At 28.9% G+C, this 19703-nt stretch overlaps 3 protein-coding genes across 10 annotated transcripts; 2 read left to right on the forward strand and 1 right to left on the reverse strand.

The window, feature by feature from the left end:
- The first annotated feature begins 167 nt into the window (after positions 1–167).
- On the forward strand, positions 168–10474 carry LOC139994278 (mitogen-activated protein kinase kinase kinase 10). 6 transcript variants are annotated; one of them, XM_072016762.1, is made up of 16 exons: positions 168–795; positions 917–1168; positions 1270–1504; positions 1585–1802; positions 1887–2227; positions 2365–2545; positions 2645–2793; positions 2878–3050; positions 3191–3211; positions 3380–3626; positions 3728–3847; positions 4388–4585; positions 6022–6051; positions 8354–8765; positions 8877–9212; positions 9275–10474. In XM_072016762.1, exons 2-16 carry the CDS (start codon positions 978–980, stop codon positions 9999–10001), a joined length of 3579 nt encoding a protein of 1192 aa, XP_071872863.1. In that variant the 5' UTR covers positions 168–795; positions 917–977; the 3' UTR covers positions 10002–10474. The 6 variants fall into 6 exon arrangements, with proteins under 6 accessions (XP_071872863.1, XP_071872860.1, XP_071872861.1 ...); XM_072016759.1 differs by having other exon boundaries at positions 169–795; positions 872–1168; XM_072016760.1 differs by having other exon boundaries at positions 169–795; positions 903–1168.
- A 3659-nt stretch (positions 10475–14133) lies between these two features.
- Positions 14134–16041, forward strand: LOC139994284 (galactose mutarotase). Its single transcript, XM_072016770.1, has 9 exons — positions 14134–14203; positions 14309–14488; positions 14566–14714; positions 14790–15017; positions 15072–15236; positions 15294–15394; positions 15464–15569; positions 15649–15855; positions 15949–16041. Exons 1-9 carry the CDS (start codon positions 14134–14136, stop codon positions 16039–16041), a joined length of 1299 nt encoding a protein of 432 aa, XP_071872871.1.
- On the reverse strand, positions 15404–19686 carry LOC139994279 (ATP-dependent DNA helicase DDX11). Of its 3 annotated transcripts, XM_072016766.1 has the most exons (8): positions 19559–19686; positions 18670–19256; positions 18116–18592; positions 17434–17975; positions 17086–17309; positions 16802–16981; positions 16510–16725; positions 15404–16413 (listed from the first exon to the last, which is right to left on the reverse strand). In XM_072016766.1, exons 2-8 carry the CDS (start codon positions 19215–19217, stop codon positions 16162–16164), a joined length of 2439 nt encoding a protein of 812 aa, XP_071872867.1. In that variant the 5' UTR covers positions 19218–19256; positions 19559–19686; the 3' UTR covers positions 15404–16161. The 3 variants fall into 3 exon arrangements, 2 of the variants coding, with proteins under 2 accessions (XP_071872867.1, XP_071872866.1); XM_072016765.1 differs by lacking the exon at positions 19559–19686 and having other exon boundaries at positions 18670–19528; XR_011801597.1 differs by lacking the exon at positions 19559–19686 and having other exon boundaries at positions 16260–16413; positions 16510–16648; positions 18670–19528.
- Positions 19687–19703: the final 17 nt, after the last annotated feature.

Below are 19703 nucleotides of genomic sequence, written 5' to 3' on the forward strand. Positions count from 1 at the left end.
TCTAGTACTGTTCAAATATTTCCAATATTCGTTAAAATATATACTTTAATTGATTAATTGTCCGTGGTAAATATAGTTTCTTGTTGGACTAATTCGCGATCATCATGTTGTGGATAAACCTTATACAATTCAAATATCATAAGCAACTTTTCGAACATCCTTTCTATGAATCTTGGTCCAATATATCACGTCAACGGTGGGGCCGTCAAAACGAAACATGGCGTCCGTTAGGTTATTGCTATGAGTGCTGGTTCGTTTTCTATCATTAAATGTGGAATCATCGTGCGTTTTGCGGGCTGACGCAAAGCGTCGTGTCCTCGGGGAGGCAAACACGTCGCTTTCAACCCTGCATGTCTCTCGTACATTATTCCTAGTGCCGATTCAATGAAAAGAATCGGCCTTACCAATAGTGGCTTGTGGGTATACACACCCCGACGCGAGACTCCAAAGTGGTTTTATGGCATATCGAGCTTTTTTCTACTCTCCTAAAATTTTTTCTCCGCTACTCTACATAGGAGTATGGTCGACGAAAAATCACAAGATCTTCGTCGCTTTATTGCCGGACTCACGAATCAAAATGCCGGTCACCGTTAAAGTGTTTTTATGCAAGGGGTGTTAGTGATCACCTCTTCTCATCTTGTTTTTCTTGTAAAATTTGTGCGTAAAATTAAATTATTGTCAAAATATTTCATAATTGGTTTACATTCGTGTATTGATTATGATTGAAGAAGAAACGTGTGTTAAATGAATATGAATTGTGTAAGGATGTGTACAGTGTTGAAAAAATAATGCAAGGTGTATATTAAACTTTCACCACTTCTTATATATGTTTGTTTAGTTTATTTGAGACAAACTAACAATACATTTAAAGTGTTCTATGTTATTTGTGATTCTATTAATAGAATATTACGCTAAGGTTGCAAAACAAGAGGGTGTAATTTCCAAAAAGTGGAAGACTAAGAAGAGTGTGAGGCCATATGCCGCCAGCCGGGCTATCGGCAAGAGGCTTGTCTACCTTGATGGACCACGGACAACCAGATGCTCGTCATCGGAGCGAGCGATTTTTACTTCATCCAGAGAATGGATCCTCTAATTCTCATAGTTCTAACACAGCCAACTCATCTCCACGATACCAACATAATAGTAGAACAAATAATCATTCCACAAGGTATAAAGTGTGTTATTATTATAGGCCCATAAATGTGTAATGTTTTACACACTTATGATAGTGAAATAAAATATATCTTACTTAAATTTTGTGCATTTTAGTTACGGATATTTATATGGGCGTACATCTAGCAACAATATGTCTGATAGCAGTGTTTCTGATACACATAGTGGTGGTACAGCAAGAACTGTTTCTCAACAGACTAGTCCATCTCACGGTACACATTCCTCTTCCCAGTCGAGGCAAGACAATAGTTCGACAATTTTCACAGCATTATTTGATTATGTTGCCCAAGGCGAAGATGAATTATCTTTACAAAGAGGTGAAACAGTTGAGGTAAATTGTTTATTATAAATATCTGTAGAATTAAATATCTTTGATTAGGATGCATATATACATTTTATTTTATATGCTAGGTCTTATCTAAGGACTCAAAAATCTCAGGTGATGAAGGATGGTGGACTGGAAAAATCCATGGAAAGGTTGGTATTTTTCCAGCCAATTTTGTTGCAGAAGCAGAAAGTATTGATCGAGTTTCATCGGTGATTGATAAAGTTCAACCGGTTGAAATTGACTTTGAAGAATTACAATTAGAAGAAGTGATAGGTGTTGGTGGATTCGGAAAAGTTTATAGGTATATAAAACACTATAAAATATTATAGTTAAATCTGTTAATAGTTCTTTAGAACAATATTTATAATAATTTATAACATTTTAGAGGATTTTGGCAGAAACATGAAGTGGCTGTTAAAGCAGCACGCCAAGATCCAGATGAAGAACCAAGTGTTACATTAGAAAATGTTCGACAAGAAGCTAAATTATTTTGGTTATTGAAACATGAAAATATTGTGCAATTAGAAGGAGTTTGTTTAAAAATGCCAAATATGTGTCTCGTAATGGAATATGCACGAGGTGGTAGTCTGAACAGGGTTCTTAGTGGTAGAAAAATCAGGCCTGACGTACTTGTTGATTGGGCAATACAAATTGCTCGTGGCATGGATTACCTTCATAATAAAGCACCTATAAGTCTTATTCATAGGGACCTAAAAAGTTCTAATGGTAAGACAATTAACATATTAATTGTAAATAAAATATCATTACTTCATCATTAGTTGAATATAGATATCATTATTTGAATATATATATTTTTATATGAGATGTGTTAGAGTAATACATATTATTTTTTTTTATAACAGTATTATTGAGCGAGCCTATAGAAAATGATGATCTACAATATAAAACTTTAAAAATAACTGACTTTGGATTAGCAAGGGAAGTTTACAAAACAACTCGCATGTCAGCAGCTGGCACATATGCTTGGATGGCACCAGAGGTTATTAAAAAGAGTACTTTCAGTAAAGCCAGTGATGTTTGGAGGTCAGTTTTATGTACCTCCTATATCACTTTAATTGTAATAAATATATCTACATAAATAGTAAAGTATCTTTTCTTTTTAACACATGAATACATCTACAGTTATGGCGTGCTTCTATGGGAACTTCTAACTGGTGAAACACCTTATAAAGGAATAGATGCTTTGGCAGTAGCATATGGCGTTGCAGTAAATAAACTCACATTGCCTATTCCATCAACTTGTCCTCAACCTTGGAGGTTTTTAATGGAAGGTACATAATTATATAATCATTTATATAATCATGAACTATTTTAATTTGTATAACTTTTAAAATAAAAAATGCTTTACCATTTAGCTTGTTGGGCATCTGACAGTCATTCGAGACCAGGATTTGCTGAAATTTTAGTAGCATTAGATGAAGTGCGTAGTGCATTTGCAGCTACACCACATGAGTCATTTCACACAATGCAAGAAGACTGGAGGCTTGAGATTGAACAAGTTCTTCATGGATTGCGCATGAAGGAAAAGGTATAAATTCGAAATTTCTTTGCCTTGCAAAAAAGGACTTCTACAAAAATAAAATCTTTTCGTTACTGTAATTAGCATATGCATCATTTATATCAGAATAAATAATGTTTATAATCCTTCTTTTATATGCTTATGCAAAGGCATGCCGTTCATTAGAAGAGGTAAGATAATGTGTAACTACAGTTATTGACGTTAATAATTATATTGGTTTATAACAAATATATGTACCTATCTATACTATATTATCACTACACAAATTTTTTGTTTGCGAAAACGCATTTGTTTATCAAACACATTATTATAACCTTTTTTATATGTTTGTTTATTAGGAACTGCGCTGCAGAGAAGAAGAATTAACAAAAGCACAAGTGCAACAACGACAACATGAAGAAAACTTAAGGCAACGGGAACAAGAATTAGCTGCCCGAGAAATAGATTTATTGGAACGTGAACTTACTGTAATGATAATTCAGCAACAAAATACTCCTACACCAAACAAAAGACGCGGGAAATTTAAGAAATCGAGATTAAAACTGAATAAAAAGGAGCCAGGAAGCAATATAAGCGCTCCTTCTGGCAAGTATACTGTGTTATAATTTATCTTAATAATTTTGCATAAAATTTAAAATGCTCTAATTATAAAGTTAAATAACCACCATATGTTTTTATTCCTATAGATTTTCGTCATACAATAACTGTTCAACATACAGCGTTAGATCGAGGAAAAGTACGAAATCCATCGAGACCTAATAGTCCACCAGGCTCGCCTAGTATTCCACGACTTCGTGCAATTGCATGTGAGTACTTTGTTTCCAAGATTTTTAGTAGTTCATAATTTCAATGAATAATGAATGATTTTGCTCTAAAATATTTTTTTAGTATTTTCAAGAAATTTAAATTACACTGTTTGTGCTTTGTAGTCACATTGTATTAATTTAACATCGATTTTTATTAGCATGGTGTGAATAATTGGATATATTTTGATATATTTTTGAAAAATTACATATATATGCATATAATCTATGTTGTGTTTTTCGTTTCTTTTTTCTTTTTTACTCTTTTGTAAGAATGTAGAAAAGAATGATAATTTCAAGATTAGAAGAATTATATGATTGTAATCATTTAATGTAGAAAACCAAATGCAAAACATTTTATGATATTGAAATATTTTTTATAACTTTTAGATAAAAGAACTTTTTAATAATGAATATTACTAATAGTCCTCATGAAACACCTTTATCTTTTTGAAGCGCGCATAAAGTTTAACAGAGTCTAGGGTAGGAGGGAAACTTAGTACTGTAGTGAGTAGCGTTTTGTTTTTTGTCTTCCTCCTTTAGTACCAGCAGATGGAGTAAAGGGTAAGACTTGGGGACCATCAACACTCCACCAACGCGAACGTGGGGCTATTATCACGCAACCACCAAATCCTGCATCTCCAGGTGGCAAACGGTGGTCTCGCTCTGCTCCAGATCTTGAAAAGACACCCCTGCGTACCGCCCTGTTGGCACATCGTTCCCCGCTTCTTCAAGAAATAGGTAACCCCTCCTCCAGAAAGTTGTACTCCTCAGCAAATAATTTGATAGACAGTCAACCAGGATTTAACTGTCACACTAGGATTAGCTATAACAACATTCCAGAAAATTCTAACAACATTGTGCAAAGTTCAAGCTGTTCACCTTGCAATATAGGCGAAGACTCAGTTATTGTGGACAACGATATTTATGAGTCTGTGGTCTTACATAACAAATCGGCAGATAATCTTAAAACTCATTTCTCGGATGATCATTCAGTCATGGACAATTACACAAAATCTACAGTTGGAAATAATTTAAAAGCTTCACCTCCTAGGAGTCAAAAACATGTGATTGGTGACTGGGAACAGTCGTATTCTTCAAATTTTGTACAAAGCGTAGCGTCTAGTTTGGTTGGTACTGCGAAACGTGTAAAAAAGAAGAAACGCGAGAGAAGTAAATCGAAAGAATCAAAGCGCAGAGATAGCTCAGAATCACGATTAGCCGCTTTTGCTGATTTCTTTCGGTCCCCTTCTGGATCAAGGAAAAGCTCTTTAAATTCTCCGCATAGTACGGAACGAAAAAATTCTGTTACCATTAAAATTAATGATACAGATGGGTTAGAGTCAAGCCCTGAAAATTCAATAGGTAAAAAGTTTCACCATAAATCCAGAATTTCTAAGAGTCCACTAAGAGTCTTCAATAAGATGAAGGCTTGGGGAAGTCGGGATGCTTTAGATGATAAAACTGCTGTTGTTAAAGTAGAATATAGTGCTCTAGACAATACGATATCTATACCACAATTTAATCGACGTGATTCCGATCAAAGTAGTGCAATACCTAAATTTTTAACTGCTAATTCACGTGAAGGAATAGATTTCGAGAGTCTCGAATCAGAACTTTGCAATTTTGATTCGGAACATTCAAATGATAGTTCCATTTCGAAAAATTCTTTAGGTTTATTCTCAGATAATAAATGCAAAAAATCCCCTACCTCTTTTGACTATGTTAGTGGTATATCAGATGCGTGTTTCAAACAACGCGCTCCGCAAGTAGATCAAAGTTTCAAATTGAATTCCTCTTTAAGTAAAAAATCAAAGAGTAACGAATACTTGCGTAGTTGTGGAGATCATGTTGATACTATAAATTCAGTTATACATGCATCTGGTTATATACAGGATTGTGAATGTCAGAATTCCCAAATCAATTATGAAGGGAAAAAGAATTTAATCGAATCCTTAAGAAATGCTCCTTCCCATAGAAGTTCAGAAGATGTGAATACAATTATTTACAACTCACCTAAGACTTCGATTGCAGAGAAATTTTTAAAGAAGAATGATAAGTAACATTGCATTTCACAAAGATAAAGATGTGCATATCACTCGTAGACGCGTTTCACGAAAATGTCTTCTTTTTGTTTTATATGTTTTAGTAACAGTCCTATATTTTCTTTACTGCAGGCCTTTCTGAGGAAAACATCTATCCCACTCGTAAGTCTCTTTATATTGCTGTGCAATTGTTTCACATTTTATAAGAGACCTGATTGTTTTTCTTCTATATCATTGGTCAATGATATTTTTATTTTTTCCTTTTACATTATTACAAAAGTAAAGATCTCAGATGGATAGTGCCTTTATATGTTTATATTTTCCTTCTTTATTTTCCTTTTGCTAAATTATATTTAAGTAGATTGTGCTTAGAACTATTTTTATTAGAATGCATGAATATGCAGTTCAGTTAAATTTTTTATTTGCTGATTATCTAAAAAGGATATCTTTAATATATAGATATATTTTTAGTGATACATGTACAGTTGCATACATTTAATGATAAACTCTGTTTTCCTTTTTTATGTTGATAATATGTTTAAGATTATTTTATTCTGTTGAATTTTTGGAATGGTACATATTATTGCTATGTATCTTATAAGAAATAATTTTTAATTTTACCAGAAATCAGATGAAGAATTGAAATTCGTTTTATCTGCATAAATTGATAATCTTGTTAATTAATTTTAATTGATGTCTATCAAATTACATAATAGATATGTCATTTTAGGATATTTTAATAAAGGGTAGTCAATACCCTGCAATAATCTAAAAACTATTTATCCTAATTTAAACTGATAAAAACTTCATATTTTGAACTGTAATTTAATGAGTATATAAAGTGTAAATGCAGTCTTTCTGGTGTTGGTTCTTTTCTGATGTTATCTGGAGTATATAACATTCTAACAAAGCAGAGCTAACAGCCTCTTACTATGTCAAAAGAAATCATGTGCTTCTGCCACTACAACAAAAAGTTCTACATTAAAATTAATGCCTTCAATTAGAGGCGTTTATGGAAAAGAGTGTTTTTATATTAATTATACAATCCCCAAATTAGAAAGAAATTGAATCAAAATTTAAAAAATTATGCAAAATATCATATATTAGTTGCGAGAGTAGAGTTGTATCTTTTCTTCATTGCTTTATATGCATCTAAATTACTTTCAGATTTTGTTAATTATTCAACCTAATTTAACAGCGATTTCATTTTTGTATTATCATAGATTTTCGATATTTTTAGATTCTGAAATTTTGCACACGTTACATACAACACATGAAGCAACACGCACACTTGTATTTAGAAATAGAAATTTTTTCAATAAAACCTTTTCAGTTGGACACATTGAATTTTGTTTTTTCGTTTTCTGAATTTTTACGCTCGGTTTGTGGTTATATTTATAATATTAAACAAATATGTATATATATTTTGATTACTACGCCTATATATTGAAACAATATATTTTAAATATTATTTATATAAATCAACAATTTTTAACATATTTGTTTTAAATAATTTACTAACTAAGAATGAAATAAACAATAAATATTTTATATTATTTTTTTCTATATGAATTAATTTTTTATATAACTACCTATAATCGAGCGTAAAAGAATCCTTTTGCATGCTTCCAGTAGGATCCTAACAGTTAAGGCCATTTGGGTTTGGTCTTTTTCTTGTCTTAAAATTCCAATTTTATTTGTGATAAGCACACCATTAATTTTGTATATTCTTATCATATATTGATTTGTGTACAATATATGTATAAAACGTTTTTATAGCAGTATTGTACGACTATTTATTTATTTATTAATGAACAGGCAAAATTTATAATAAATAAATGTTAAGAGAGAAAAGAACATTCTGAAATGAGGAAATGAAAATTATATAGGGTAAAGAAAATTTTATTTAAGATTAGTTAAAATTAGTGCTTATACATATTGTCTTAAAAATAGTTTTTATCTTCTTCTTTCTTTACACTCTGCTTTACTTTCAAAGTTTCAACATTTTTCAACATTTTTGGTTTACTTTCAAAATATGGGTTTTATGCATTTAACATGAATGTATTTTAGATAATGTACAAGCTTTTTGAAAATTATTGATAACAAGAAATGGTTCAAAGTTCGTGGCATGTAATATTTTAATATAATGCACGTAATACATTGTGCTTATACATATAAATAATTGTAAGTAATGCAATAACAAGTAAGCATGTTATAACTTTGATACTAAACTGTTTATGTTAAATTTAATATAATAAACATGTATAATATTAAAAGGCTTGTAAAATTTGCACATAAAGGTAAGGAATAAAAAATAATAATAGTGACATAGTATCTTAATCAATTTAATATTATGAAAAGGAAAGTAAATACTTTAATTATATTTTGTAATTCTATGTACACATTTTTATAGATATATAGCAATATCACCATTATTATTGTAGAAATCTGATTGTTTTTGTAGATTATACAACTTTACCACCTGATCTCTCAACTGACTGGATAACATCAGATTATCCTTTGAAGCCTGGATTAACTGGACCTTACATTATGCCAATGCCTGTACCAATGCCAACTCTTTACAATGGGGAAATGAAGAAGCCAAAGTTAAGCATAATAGAACTGGTTTTATACAATATCGCAGCTATGTTAGCTGGAGTAGCTACTGGATATGATGTAAGAATGTCAAACATATCTCCAATTCATCCAAGATTATATCCACGGCTTGGTGAATGTGAAGATGAGCCTCCGCGGTGGTGGTTTCAAGCAGACACCGGATCAAATCGTAATTCTGGTTATCTTGGACCTGATTATGAATTTAGTTCAAGTAGTGGTTATCCTCATAATACGTATCATGGACCAGCTAGACATTACAGGTATAAAATTAGAACATTAAATTTGTAATAACATTTTCTGTTTTTATATATATACATATATTAACAAGTTCTTTATATGTTCATGTTATAAATAAGACAATTATTATACAGGCCATTCTTAAGTAATATGGGTGCTATAGCACCTGGTCTTCCACCCAGTGTGATGCCTGACAAACCTCTAAGATTCACTGATTCACCACAACATTATGCAAGCAATACAAGTTCTAATGCACCAACACCAAGTCCTAGAAGAAAAAGTAGCAGCACTAGTAATGAAGATGTGTACATACATGATGCAGGAAGAGTTGATCGGATGGAAAGAGTACCAACAATATACATGGGCAATGTTGCTCCTTTTCCAGACTATGGACCTCCAGTATATACAGTTGTTCCACCAGAATATTACAGATCACCAGAACCAACATATTTTGTACCTACAGATTATCAGTAAGTAATTATTTTCAGATATGGATTTTTAAATATTACACTTAAACCTTTTTCTCCTTCAGTGATAGAATGCTTGAGTGTCCCGAATTTCCACATGCTTATGATAATCCAAGCAGCATAAATAGTCCAGCTCGACCAGTTTCAAGACTTCCTTCGTATACTCATCATCGTACTTCATCAAATGTTTCAAACGCGAGTACATCGAGTCAAAGTAACATTAATCCAACATTTCGTTTAGAAGATGAGGATGATTATTCTTTATATTCACCTGGACATTATTACCAACGATCTTCAAATATTGTCTCAAATGTTGGAACGTATAGTTCTAGTATGCTTAATCATGAATATGGTTCTCAATTACTGACGCGTCAAAACTCGCACGATTCGAATTCAAATTCTGGAGAAAGACCCAGTAATCTAGAGGTAGTTAGTCGATTACGGTCAAGTTTAAAACGATCTAATTACTCGTATAATTCTCCAAATAAAAGCGTAAGTAAAAATAATTCCGGTTCGGGTACTCCAACAAATCCTACTCCACCAGATTCTTTAACATCTGAGGATTCAAGTTATGTTTCAGCTAAGGATAGCCAGATCTCCATAAGTAGGGTTCGATTTTCTCCAGTAACATTTGATCGAGATGGAGTTTCGCGTGAACATAGAGAAACATTACTTGATATTCCCGTACATGGACAAAATCAAGATGCTACCATACCCTTACAAGCTAATCGACGAATGAATAGAAGTAGAAAACCAAGTATTTCTGAATTAGAAAGAGAATTTTTGTCATAGCATTGGCTTATTTAAAATGAAAAAAAATGATAAAAATTAGAGATTCGAAAAGTTTTGTCAATCTTGAAAGTAACACTTAATTGCAATCACACAAATCAAACAGTTTATGATGCGGCAGAAATTTATCGAATCATAACTAGAAAATACAGCGATGCACGTTGTCAAAGCACTGCCTCCTGCAAAACATTTTATCATGTATTGGTCATCAAATACAGTAAGAATGTAACATTCCATATACTGAGACATTCTTATAAAAGACTCTTGTATTCAATTAGACTATTTTTAATTTGATAAAGAACTGATATGTCTCATGTATGTTTTGTAGAAATAGTATAATTACCAAAATCACAATTTTTGCATTCATCATTCTGTACTACACAATGTTTTTAAGTCATATTTTATGTATTATAAATGTTTTATTCATACATTCCGCACATCCTGCATCTGCTGTTAGCATCTAGCATACAAATATATATTTCTATTATTTGCATGAGTACTTGAAAAACTTTGGAAAAGGATAAATATTTTAATTCAAATACTCTGAAAAAACGTATATAAAATCATATATACATACTTGTTATATTATACAGTTTAAAATATTAGCTCCTTTTTCAGAACATTAAAGATTAAATTCTATACATTTGTTTGTCTAATACCACCTTAGAGAAATGAGACTTTGTTGTTCCTTTAGTTCTACAACTGTCTGCTCATATTTATTACAAATATTAATGCTAATCATAATTTACATTCCATCAAAATTTTGTGACTGAGAAAAATAGTTAAATGTTGAAACTAATTATTGCATAACAAAATGAAACATATAATCAGGAAAACATTGATGATTACTTAATAGGATTGTTTATGATTTTTTTTAACATTACTTTATGACAATATATGTATGTATATTTGTAGAGTAATTTTATATTGTGAGCAATAGATAATAGTAACCTTTCCTAAAGTCACAGTGTTTTCCTGCATATGCTTAGGTATGAAACATAAGAAATTCAGAAGAATTATGATAGATATACATTTTCTTTTGATATTAAATTATCAGGTCTCATATTATTTTATTAATGTTTAATCTTTATACAAGTACCATGGCACTAGATACACGTGTGAAAAGTTTGTACAGTAGCAATTTTAATGCATTTGTAAGCTACTAGAATAATAGGTTTAATTTAGTATGTCATGTGCAGTTAAAACAATACTTCTTTTATATATGAAAACAGTATGCATTGAAACAATTGGCATACATGTAACAAAATGTTTGACATACTTAGTTCATTTATATAGCCATCTACTATGTGATATACTTTCAAAAAGTTTAGAACAAGGACACTCCATATACATAATCACTATTGTATATACAAGTATTATATATTGGACAGTTATTGTTTGTTTAACAATGTAATAATGATCAATACATTCCTTTATATTGGTTTCATTGTATAAAGTATGTGTATGAGTGCCCTAGAAATTATTTTGTATTTACTTAAAATGCTAATACATGATCAGAATACTGAGAGTTATGCAAATTTATTTCCTATCTTTTTTCAATCACTTGGATAGAAAATAGAAAGGAAATTAACTTATGAAACCCTCTATGATGGTTTATATTCTGCATTTTTATAATTGCTAAAACAAACTGAACTAATCTTGATTTTCATGTGTGTATGTGTTTAATTTATTGATTCTGTACTAAATAACAACTAACATATGAGTTAGATTAAACTTACAAAAGCTAATCAAAACTTATTTACATGTTGCGTATGTTCTACGCTATTTTATAGTGAATCAAAATAAGTCTTTTTTTTTCTTTGACCTCATATGAAATATTAAATATGAGAAAAAAACAAATCTTTATTTCAAAACTTATGTTTTTATAATGATTTCCTGAGTAATAATCAGTATTGTAGGATATGTCTCAATATATATAAAATATAGAATTAAAGAAAGAGAAAAGGATAAACTTTGAAGAAGTATTTCCTGGTCATTTTTATCTTCTAATTCATTTCTTTGTATAAATAATTTCTTTTATCCACTTAAAAGTTTTTGTACTGCTTCACTAAAAAATTCTTTTCAAGATAAAACCAACCGAGTATTGAAGATATATTTAAATGTTTTTGAAATAGAAATATTGGATGCATTAAATTAGCATTTATACATATACAAATTTATTAAATGCATATAATATTAAATATTTCATCTGAATCACACTTATACTTTTTCAAAGTTCAACTTGTGAAATCTTGCATATAATTAAAAGTAATTAATTGGTTGACTGAAATATTTATGATGTTATTAGAGATCTATAGAATAAATATTTCATGGATATGCCTTTCTATGTTGTACAAAGATATTCTGCGGTGCTAGTATCATGTACTTAATATGTTAAGAGAGACAAAAAAAGTTGAAAATGCTTCCAAGGTAATTGAAAAATATTTAATGAAATCTTAAAATGCTAATATTAATACTTGTTTATAGTAACCATAACTTACTTATACCGAATGTAATATTAGGCAGCTATCAATTATCAGTTGTGTAATGGCATATGATTGCCGACAGTGCTAGTCTAAGCTATATTTATTTTTTATATATCATAACTTCTTTAGCTTAAAATAAAATAAATCCAGTTTTATATTTCATTAAAGAACATTTATATATTATATGTTTTGTTAATTAGACAACATGTATGAAGAAACATTCAGAATAACTATAAAAAAATATAACCATATATATATTCCCTAATTGATATGTTAAAAAATTTAATTTATACAGATGATGATTATTTTTAATAAATCGAATCATTTCTTTATTTAAACAATTTAGTAAGACCAAATATTGTTATTCTAAACATGTTTCTTTCAATATAAACTTAAATTGTAAATATTTTCTTGTTGAAGTTACACTAAAACTGCATGCTACTTATAAATAGTAATTTGTACAATAACACCTATGACCAAGATGATAATTATGAGATGAGTGTGCTTTTAATGTACACGAAGTGTTTGCTGTGGTATTTTCTCCATTATTTGTATGTTTATTTGTTGCAAAATATATTAAGCAATTTTATTATCCTCAATTATATTTGAAGATAACTAATATTGTGAAGTTTATCACAATTTTATCACAATTTTTAATTATTCGATATTCATGTGTGAAATTAATTTTTTGTCAGTATTTTTTTGTAATATATAGACTTAGAGGACGTAGAATGTACTGCAACTCGTAAATCCGTAATTACTGACGATTTATTTAAATTTTAAATTACTCTGTAGTTGTAAGAATATACTAATAAGCTAAGTGCAATGTGTTCCACGTGTATTTAAGTAACAAATGACTGCTTTGGTGTGCGCCTTAAAAAGTAATGTAATGCAGAACCCAAAGCTTGAGAAACGAATCTTTTATGTAATATAACTCTAATAACAATTGTACGAAGATGGTAGGAATTTCAAAGAATTTTCTGCGATAAAAATAGTTTGCCAAACAAAGATATTGGGCACTGCATGATCACTAATATTTATGAGAAACTCTAAAAATCAGAATGATATATGAGAAAAAGAAACATCTATCCGATTTATTATACAAAATTACAAAACAAAAAAAATGTGATTTCGTTGAAGAAATGCAATAAGATATATTGTCTTCGATTTTTTACTCAACAAATTTAAATGTAATAAAGCATACGAAAATTGAATGGGAAATGTATTGATGCGGTGTCTGATTTGCACTAAAAATTCATGTATTTTTCCAAGCATTGTACATTATTCTATAAATATTAATTATATAAATTATAAATAGTAACCGGAGTATATATATTACATTAAGTACTATAATTATTGTAACATTAAAGCATCACAAATTGTAGGTGATGCCTTATTATTATTAATAATAAATCATTTAAAATAAAATAAAATTCCTTGTATTATTGTATTTTTATAGTAAAAACTGCTTTGAAAACCAGAAAATGATTTTCTATTGTCTAAACAAAAAAAGAATATAGTAAAATATTTTTTATTTTTTATATTTAAAAGGTGAAAATTATTGTTTTATTGTAAATTTTAATATCATTTTGTTATATTAAATAATTATTGAATAAAGTATTGCCGCAATCATAATTATGCTATTAAATATGGATTTTCATGGATGTAATTGTAAAAATATAACAATTACAGAAGGAATATTTGGAGAAGTCTGGGTTGGTAAGCTGTGGTTGATATGATCTTTCTTTCTCTCTTTAGTTTGTTATGTAAAATTAATGTAATTTACTTATAATATTTAAAGTAACAACAGATTTTTGTAATCAGATAATCAAGATCAAATTTTTAATGATCCCATACCAAAGACTATAAAATCATACACTATGATAAATACTAATCGAATGGAAGTTGTTGTCATTACTTGGGGAGCTACAATTATATCTCTAAAATGTCCAGATAAATATGGACATTCTGCTGATGTTGTCCTTGGTTTTGACGATGTAAAAGGTATAATTTTAGAGTATTAATTTCTTAACGTTATAATAATGAAGCTAACAGTCATTATTAAAATGCAACTATTACAGGATACTCAAATCCTATAACAAACCCATTTATTGGTTGTATATTAGGCAGATGTGCAAACCGTATTAAAAATGGACATATTACTATTAGAGGTAGAGATTATGAATTAACAAAAAATGATTTTAATGGGAAACATCATTTACATGGAGGAGTAAATTAATTAGTTACATCATATAAATAATAAACAATATTATATTATATAAATAATAATCAATGCTTTCACTAGACAAATGGATTTGGACGTAAAGTTTGGGATTCATATATTGCTGGATGTTCAGTTATTATGAGTTACTTAAGTCAAGATGGTGAAGAAGGGTATCCAGGTGCAGTGTTAACTACAATAAAGTTTAAGTTAACTCCAGAAAATAAGCTTGATATATGTATGAGAGCAACAACTTCAAAACCAACAATAGTGAATTTATCACATGGTTCTATGTTTAATTTAGCTGGACATGTAAGTAATATATTTTTAAATAATACATTAAATTAAATGTGTAAAATGTAATAGGATTCTGGAGAATCTGAGTTACGAAAACATAAAGTACTATTCAATTGTGATCGTTGGACATTTGCGGATTACACAGATCCAGTTCCAACAGGTGCTATACGTAGTGTAGGTGGAACAGTGATGGACTTTCGAATACCTCGAATTTTAGGAGAATACATGGAAAAGGTATAAAATAACTGCATATTTTAAAGATATTGAGCTCCTTCCTTTAATTATTGCTAGGTTCCACCTGGAGAAGGTTTCGATCATAATTTATGTGTTACAAAAGGTGGACAATCTGGTAGTTCATTTGTTGCCAAAGTATGGCATGTAAAAAGTGGACGGTATATATAAATCAGATATATTAGTTGTTTATTGAGTAATACAATTGTTTTAAGTATATTGGTGTTTAGTGCTTTAGAAATTTATTCAGACCAATGTGGGGTACAGTTCTACACTGGAGGCCGTTTGCCACCTTATACTATTCCAGAAATTTTATCTAGTTATGATTTATTAGAAGTAAATCAATATTTCCATTATCAACAACATTATTTATCTAAGTAATAACTTATATATCATAAATTTGATTTGACTATAGGACATCGAAGAAGTAGAAGAAATTGGTGAAGTTTATAAAAATGATCATGAAGATGAGGAAGAAGAAATAAAAGTTGAAAAACATTATAAAAAAGTAATGACTGTACCTAAAAAGATAGAATTTATCTTAGGAAAACATGGAGCTCATTATAAAAAATATTGTGCTTTTAGTATTCAACCACAAAATTATCCTAATGCAATATATTATGTAAGTATTTCTTATGTATATATAAATGATAATAGTACTTTGGCTTTTTTAGTAAAGTTATAAAGGTTGACATAATAGATGAATTGTTTTCAGTCACATTTCCCATGTTCTATATTATATCCTGGTCAAGTTTATTATCATGATCTGACATATAAGTTTGAAGTGCATCTTGCAAATTATATGTAAGAACTATATGCAGAATTTTATATCTATGTTAACAAAACCTACTTTTAATAAATGCAATAGTAACAGTAAATAATTAATAATACATATAATAATGTTTAGATATCTTTTCTTCTGTTTATGTTATTTTTTTATTGGATTTAATTTTCTTTTATTGAAAAATTTAGATATAGCACCAATTGTGCTACCAAAACTTTTATGAATGATTAATGTACGTTGAATCCACTGTGGGAGTGCTTTTATTTTATAACTATAGCGTTTATCTAATAATATTACTGTTGAATAATCATTAATATGTCGAATAGCTCGTCCAATACATTGGTTTACTGCTTTCATGCATGAATTTTCATAGAAATTTTGACCAGCATCTGATTTCTAATAAACAAAAAATAAATTGATGTATATACATATAAATTATATGACACTAAGTGGTTTTTCTTGCCATAATAACGAGACAAAATAAATACATACAATATTTTCGTTTAAATATTTCATCTTTTCTTGTAATTCCAATGATTGGATATTAGGATAAGGCATTCCCACAACTATAACACATCTTCCCAAATCATCAGAAAAATTTAATCCTTCGCTTAATTTTCCTCCCACCACACTAAACAATAATGACCCATTTTGTGAATTTCTTGGATTTTTTATGTGAAGTGCATATTCTTTTAAAATTTCATGTACCTATAATGTATAATTTATTTTATATTTGTATAAAAATTTTACAACAAAATTTGTAAAAAAATTATGTTATTAGTACCTGAGAAGCTGATTTAGGTTCTCGAAGAATATGTTTCTTTAAAAACAGTTTCCTAATAATACCAGAGTTTTCTAAATGTTTATATATTAATTCTTCAAAATTATAGGATGGTAAAAATACTATAATACCAGCTGGTATGATATTACATAAATTTAATAATGCTCTCCCTAATTCATCTAACTGAAATATTTTTATTGTGAAATTTATCATATTTTCTATCATTTATTTTAATCATTGGAATTATTTATATTATGATTTAATTATTATTAAAATATCATATTTACCAACTTTGTATTTTCTCGATTTTGAAAATTAAATTCAAATTCAATACCAGTTGGGCCATGAGTTGTTATGCTACATACTATGTTTTCTTCAGGAATTACGTGGTCACATGAATATGTGACAATTCTTTCAGATGAAGCACCTGCTGCTATGAATAACTGATCTGTAAATTCATTCATTGGTGCCATTGTCCCACCAGCTAATATTACAGCTCTAGCATCTCGAACTGTTAATAATTATACATATAAACAAAAATTATATAAAATAATGATAAGAACAATATAATATGAAATACTAAATTAATATAAAATATTAAAATAAAATAAATTAAATTAAATTAATCTGCATACTAATATCATGGAAGTGCGCTGCTGGATTTAATAAAAGGAATTTTATGATACTTTGTCCAACAGTTGGACCTGGAATAATAAATATGCGTCCATCACTACAGTTGCTTCGTAAACATTCTAAGAAACTTATAATTGTCATCATTGGATTATTTGAGCGATCTTCATTTAATTGAATGTCTGTGATTGTATCAAACTCTGTGCTTTTTGTTTTAATTGAATTTAAAAACTGTTTTACACCATATGACTTTGTATTATAATTATGAATTTTTAAATTTGTGTCATACTGTTCTATGAAACCTTGTAATTTATGACTCAGTCGAGAATTTTTAATGAATTTCAACAATTCAAACATATTTACTGTGTCAATGTTTGTCATAATTGCAAATTCTTCTATCTTATATAATTTTGGAGATGCTTCTATATTTATAACATCATCAGGATTTGATTTTATAGTAGCCCCCAAAACTGTTATAAGTTTTCTCAAACAAAAGCTCAACTGAGTTAAGCTTAGAATATTTTTTGCTGAGAATAAAGTTTGAAATCTAAAATTAATATTATTTATATTCTCAGATATATTAATAAAATGTATAATACAATAATAATAATAATAATAATAATAATAATAATAATAATAATAATAATAATAATAATAATAATAATAATGCTCAAAATGAAATGTTACCTTTTTTGATATTGGGAAAGTTGGCTGTAACAATGCAATAAATTTTTGCCTGTAATTATAACACTATGCATATTTTCAATGGCTTCAAGTAAATTATGTGCTTCATCAATTATTAATATATTTCCTTTTAAATTTATTCCTGAACTAATTCTAGTGTTCTTATGCAATATGGTATTGTATGGCACCAGTATTAATTGACCATATGAAACAGCTTTTCTTGATGCATAATATGCACAAGTTTTAAGATTTTCTCCTTTTTGCACAATTTCTTCAATATCCTGAATCTGCATTAAGCTTTCTCTTATTAGTAAATCTTGGTTTCCTGGCACAAAAGGGCAACTACTTGTTATTTTCTTTCTTTTAAGATCTTTTTCATCCTTAGCAGTTGTATTTTTCCTTTGTAATTGCAAACAGCATTCATTTATTAAATTTAAATGTTTCAATTTTTTTACATTTTTATTAATGCAATAATTTTGCCTAAAATTATTACAAAATTAAAAAAAGAATTAATTTGTATTTTATTTCATTTTCATAACATAATACTTAAAAACCACCTAGACGTTAATGTTATTACAGATACATTTTCTGAATAAGGACTCTTTCTGAGTTCTCCTATAAATTGAGATAATTGAGAATGGGTCCTAGAGCAAAAGAAAATTTTTATATTTTCATAAATTTCTTCTTTGTCTTCATCTTCAGAACTTTCTGAATGTTCAACATCTTCTAAAAGTAATTCTTCCTCAATACTTCCCTTTTCGTTATTTGTATCAACTGAATTTTTGTCTATTTCACTTCTGTCCTTTGCAAAACTTGTTGCAAATTTAGTAGATGAATCCTTTTTTTTACTATTTGTACTTTTAGTTCTTTCTTTCAGACTATTCTTTTTTTGCTCATACTGAACAATATTGTTTAATTTTGTTTGTAATGCTTGCCTTTTGCGGTTTAATTCTATTTGTTGAGTTTGTACAGAAAACCAATTATCAGTGGAGTTAATATATTGTTTAATTTGTTCATCAAGTTCAGAAATTGCACTTGTCAGTTCATCTTTTTGCACTTTTTCATAATCAAGTAACCATTTTAAAGCACCACAAATAATTGACATGGATTTACCAGTACCAGTTGGACTTTCAAAGACTCCTAACTTAGAATTTTCCAAACATTTATATAACTCTTTCATAAAGTGAGTTTGTATTGGATACGGAGGGAAAGGAAAAGGAAATTCTTCTGTAGTTTCCATATTTGTAATATAAAACTAATAAGTTGCAAATTAATATGATAAGATTTTCTACTACATACTATTTATGCTACTTATGTTATTATTGTTACTTTTTTAAATATTTTGAAGTAACTAAAACACACAATAAAATAATAAGAAATAAAATTGTTTAATAAAGTATTGTTACGGGAAATGTATTTGCGGAAAGTTACATATAGCGTACTTACATATCCACATATGAATGGCACTTTCAAATCAAATCACAGAAGTATGCTATGAAGTGAGTTAATATGTACATTGACTGAAGAATCAAACTTCGCGCGTATACAAAATTTACGAATAGTGATAACAGGAATTTCCATGCACGCTTAA

Source organism: Bombus fervidus, chromosome 14, assembly GCF_041682495.2.
Source record: "Bombus fervidus isolate BK054 chromosome 14, iyBomFerv1, whole genome shotgun sequence".
Lineage (NCBI taxonomy): Eukaryota > Metazoa > Arthropoda > Insecta > Hymenoptera > Apidae > Bombus > Bombus fervidus.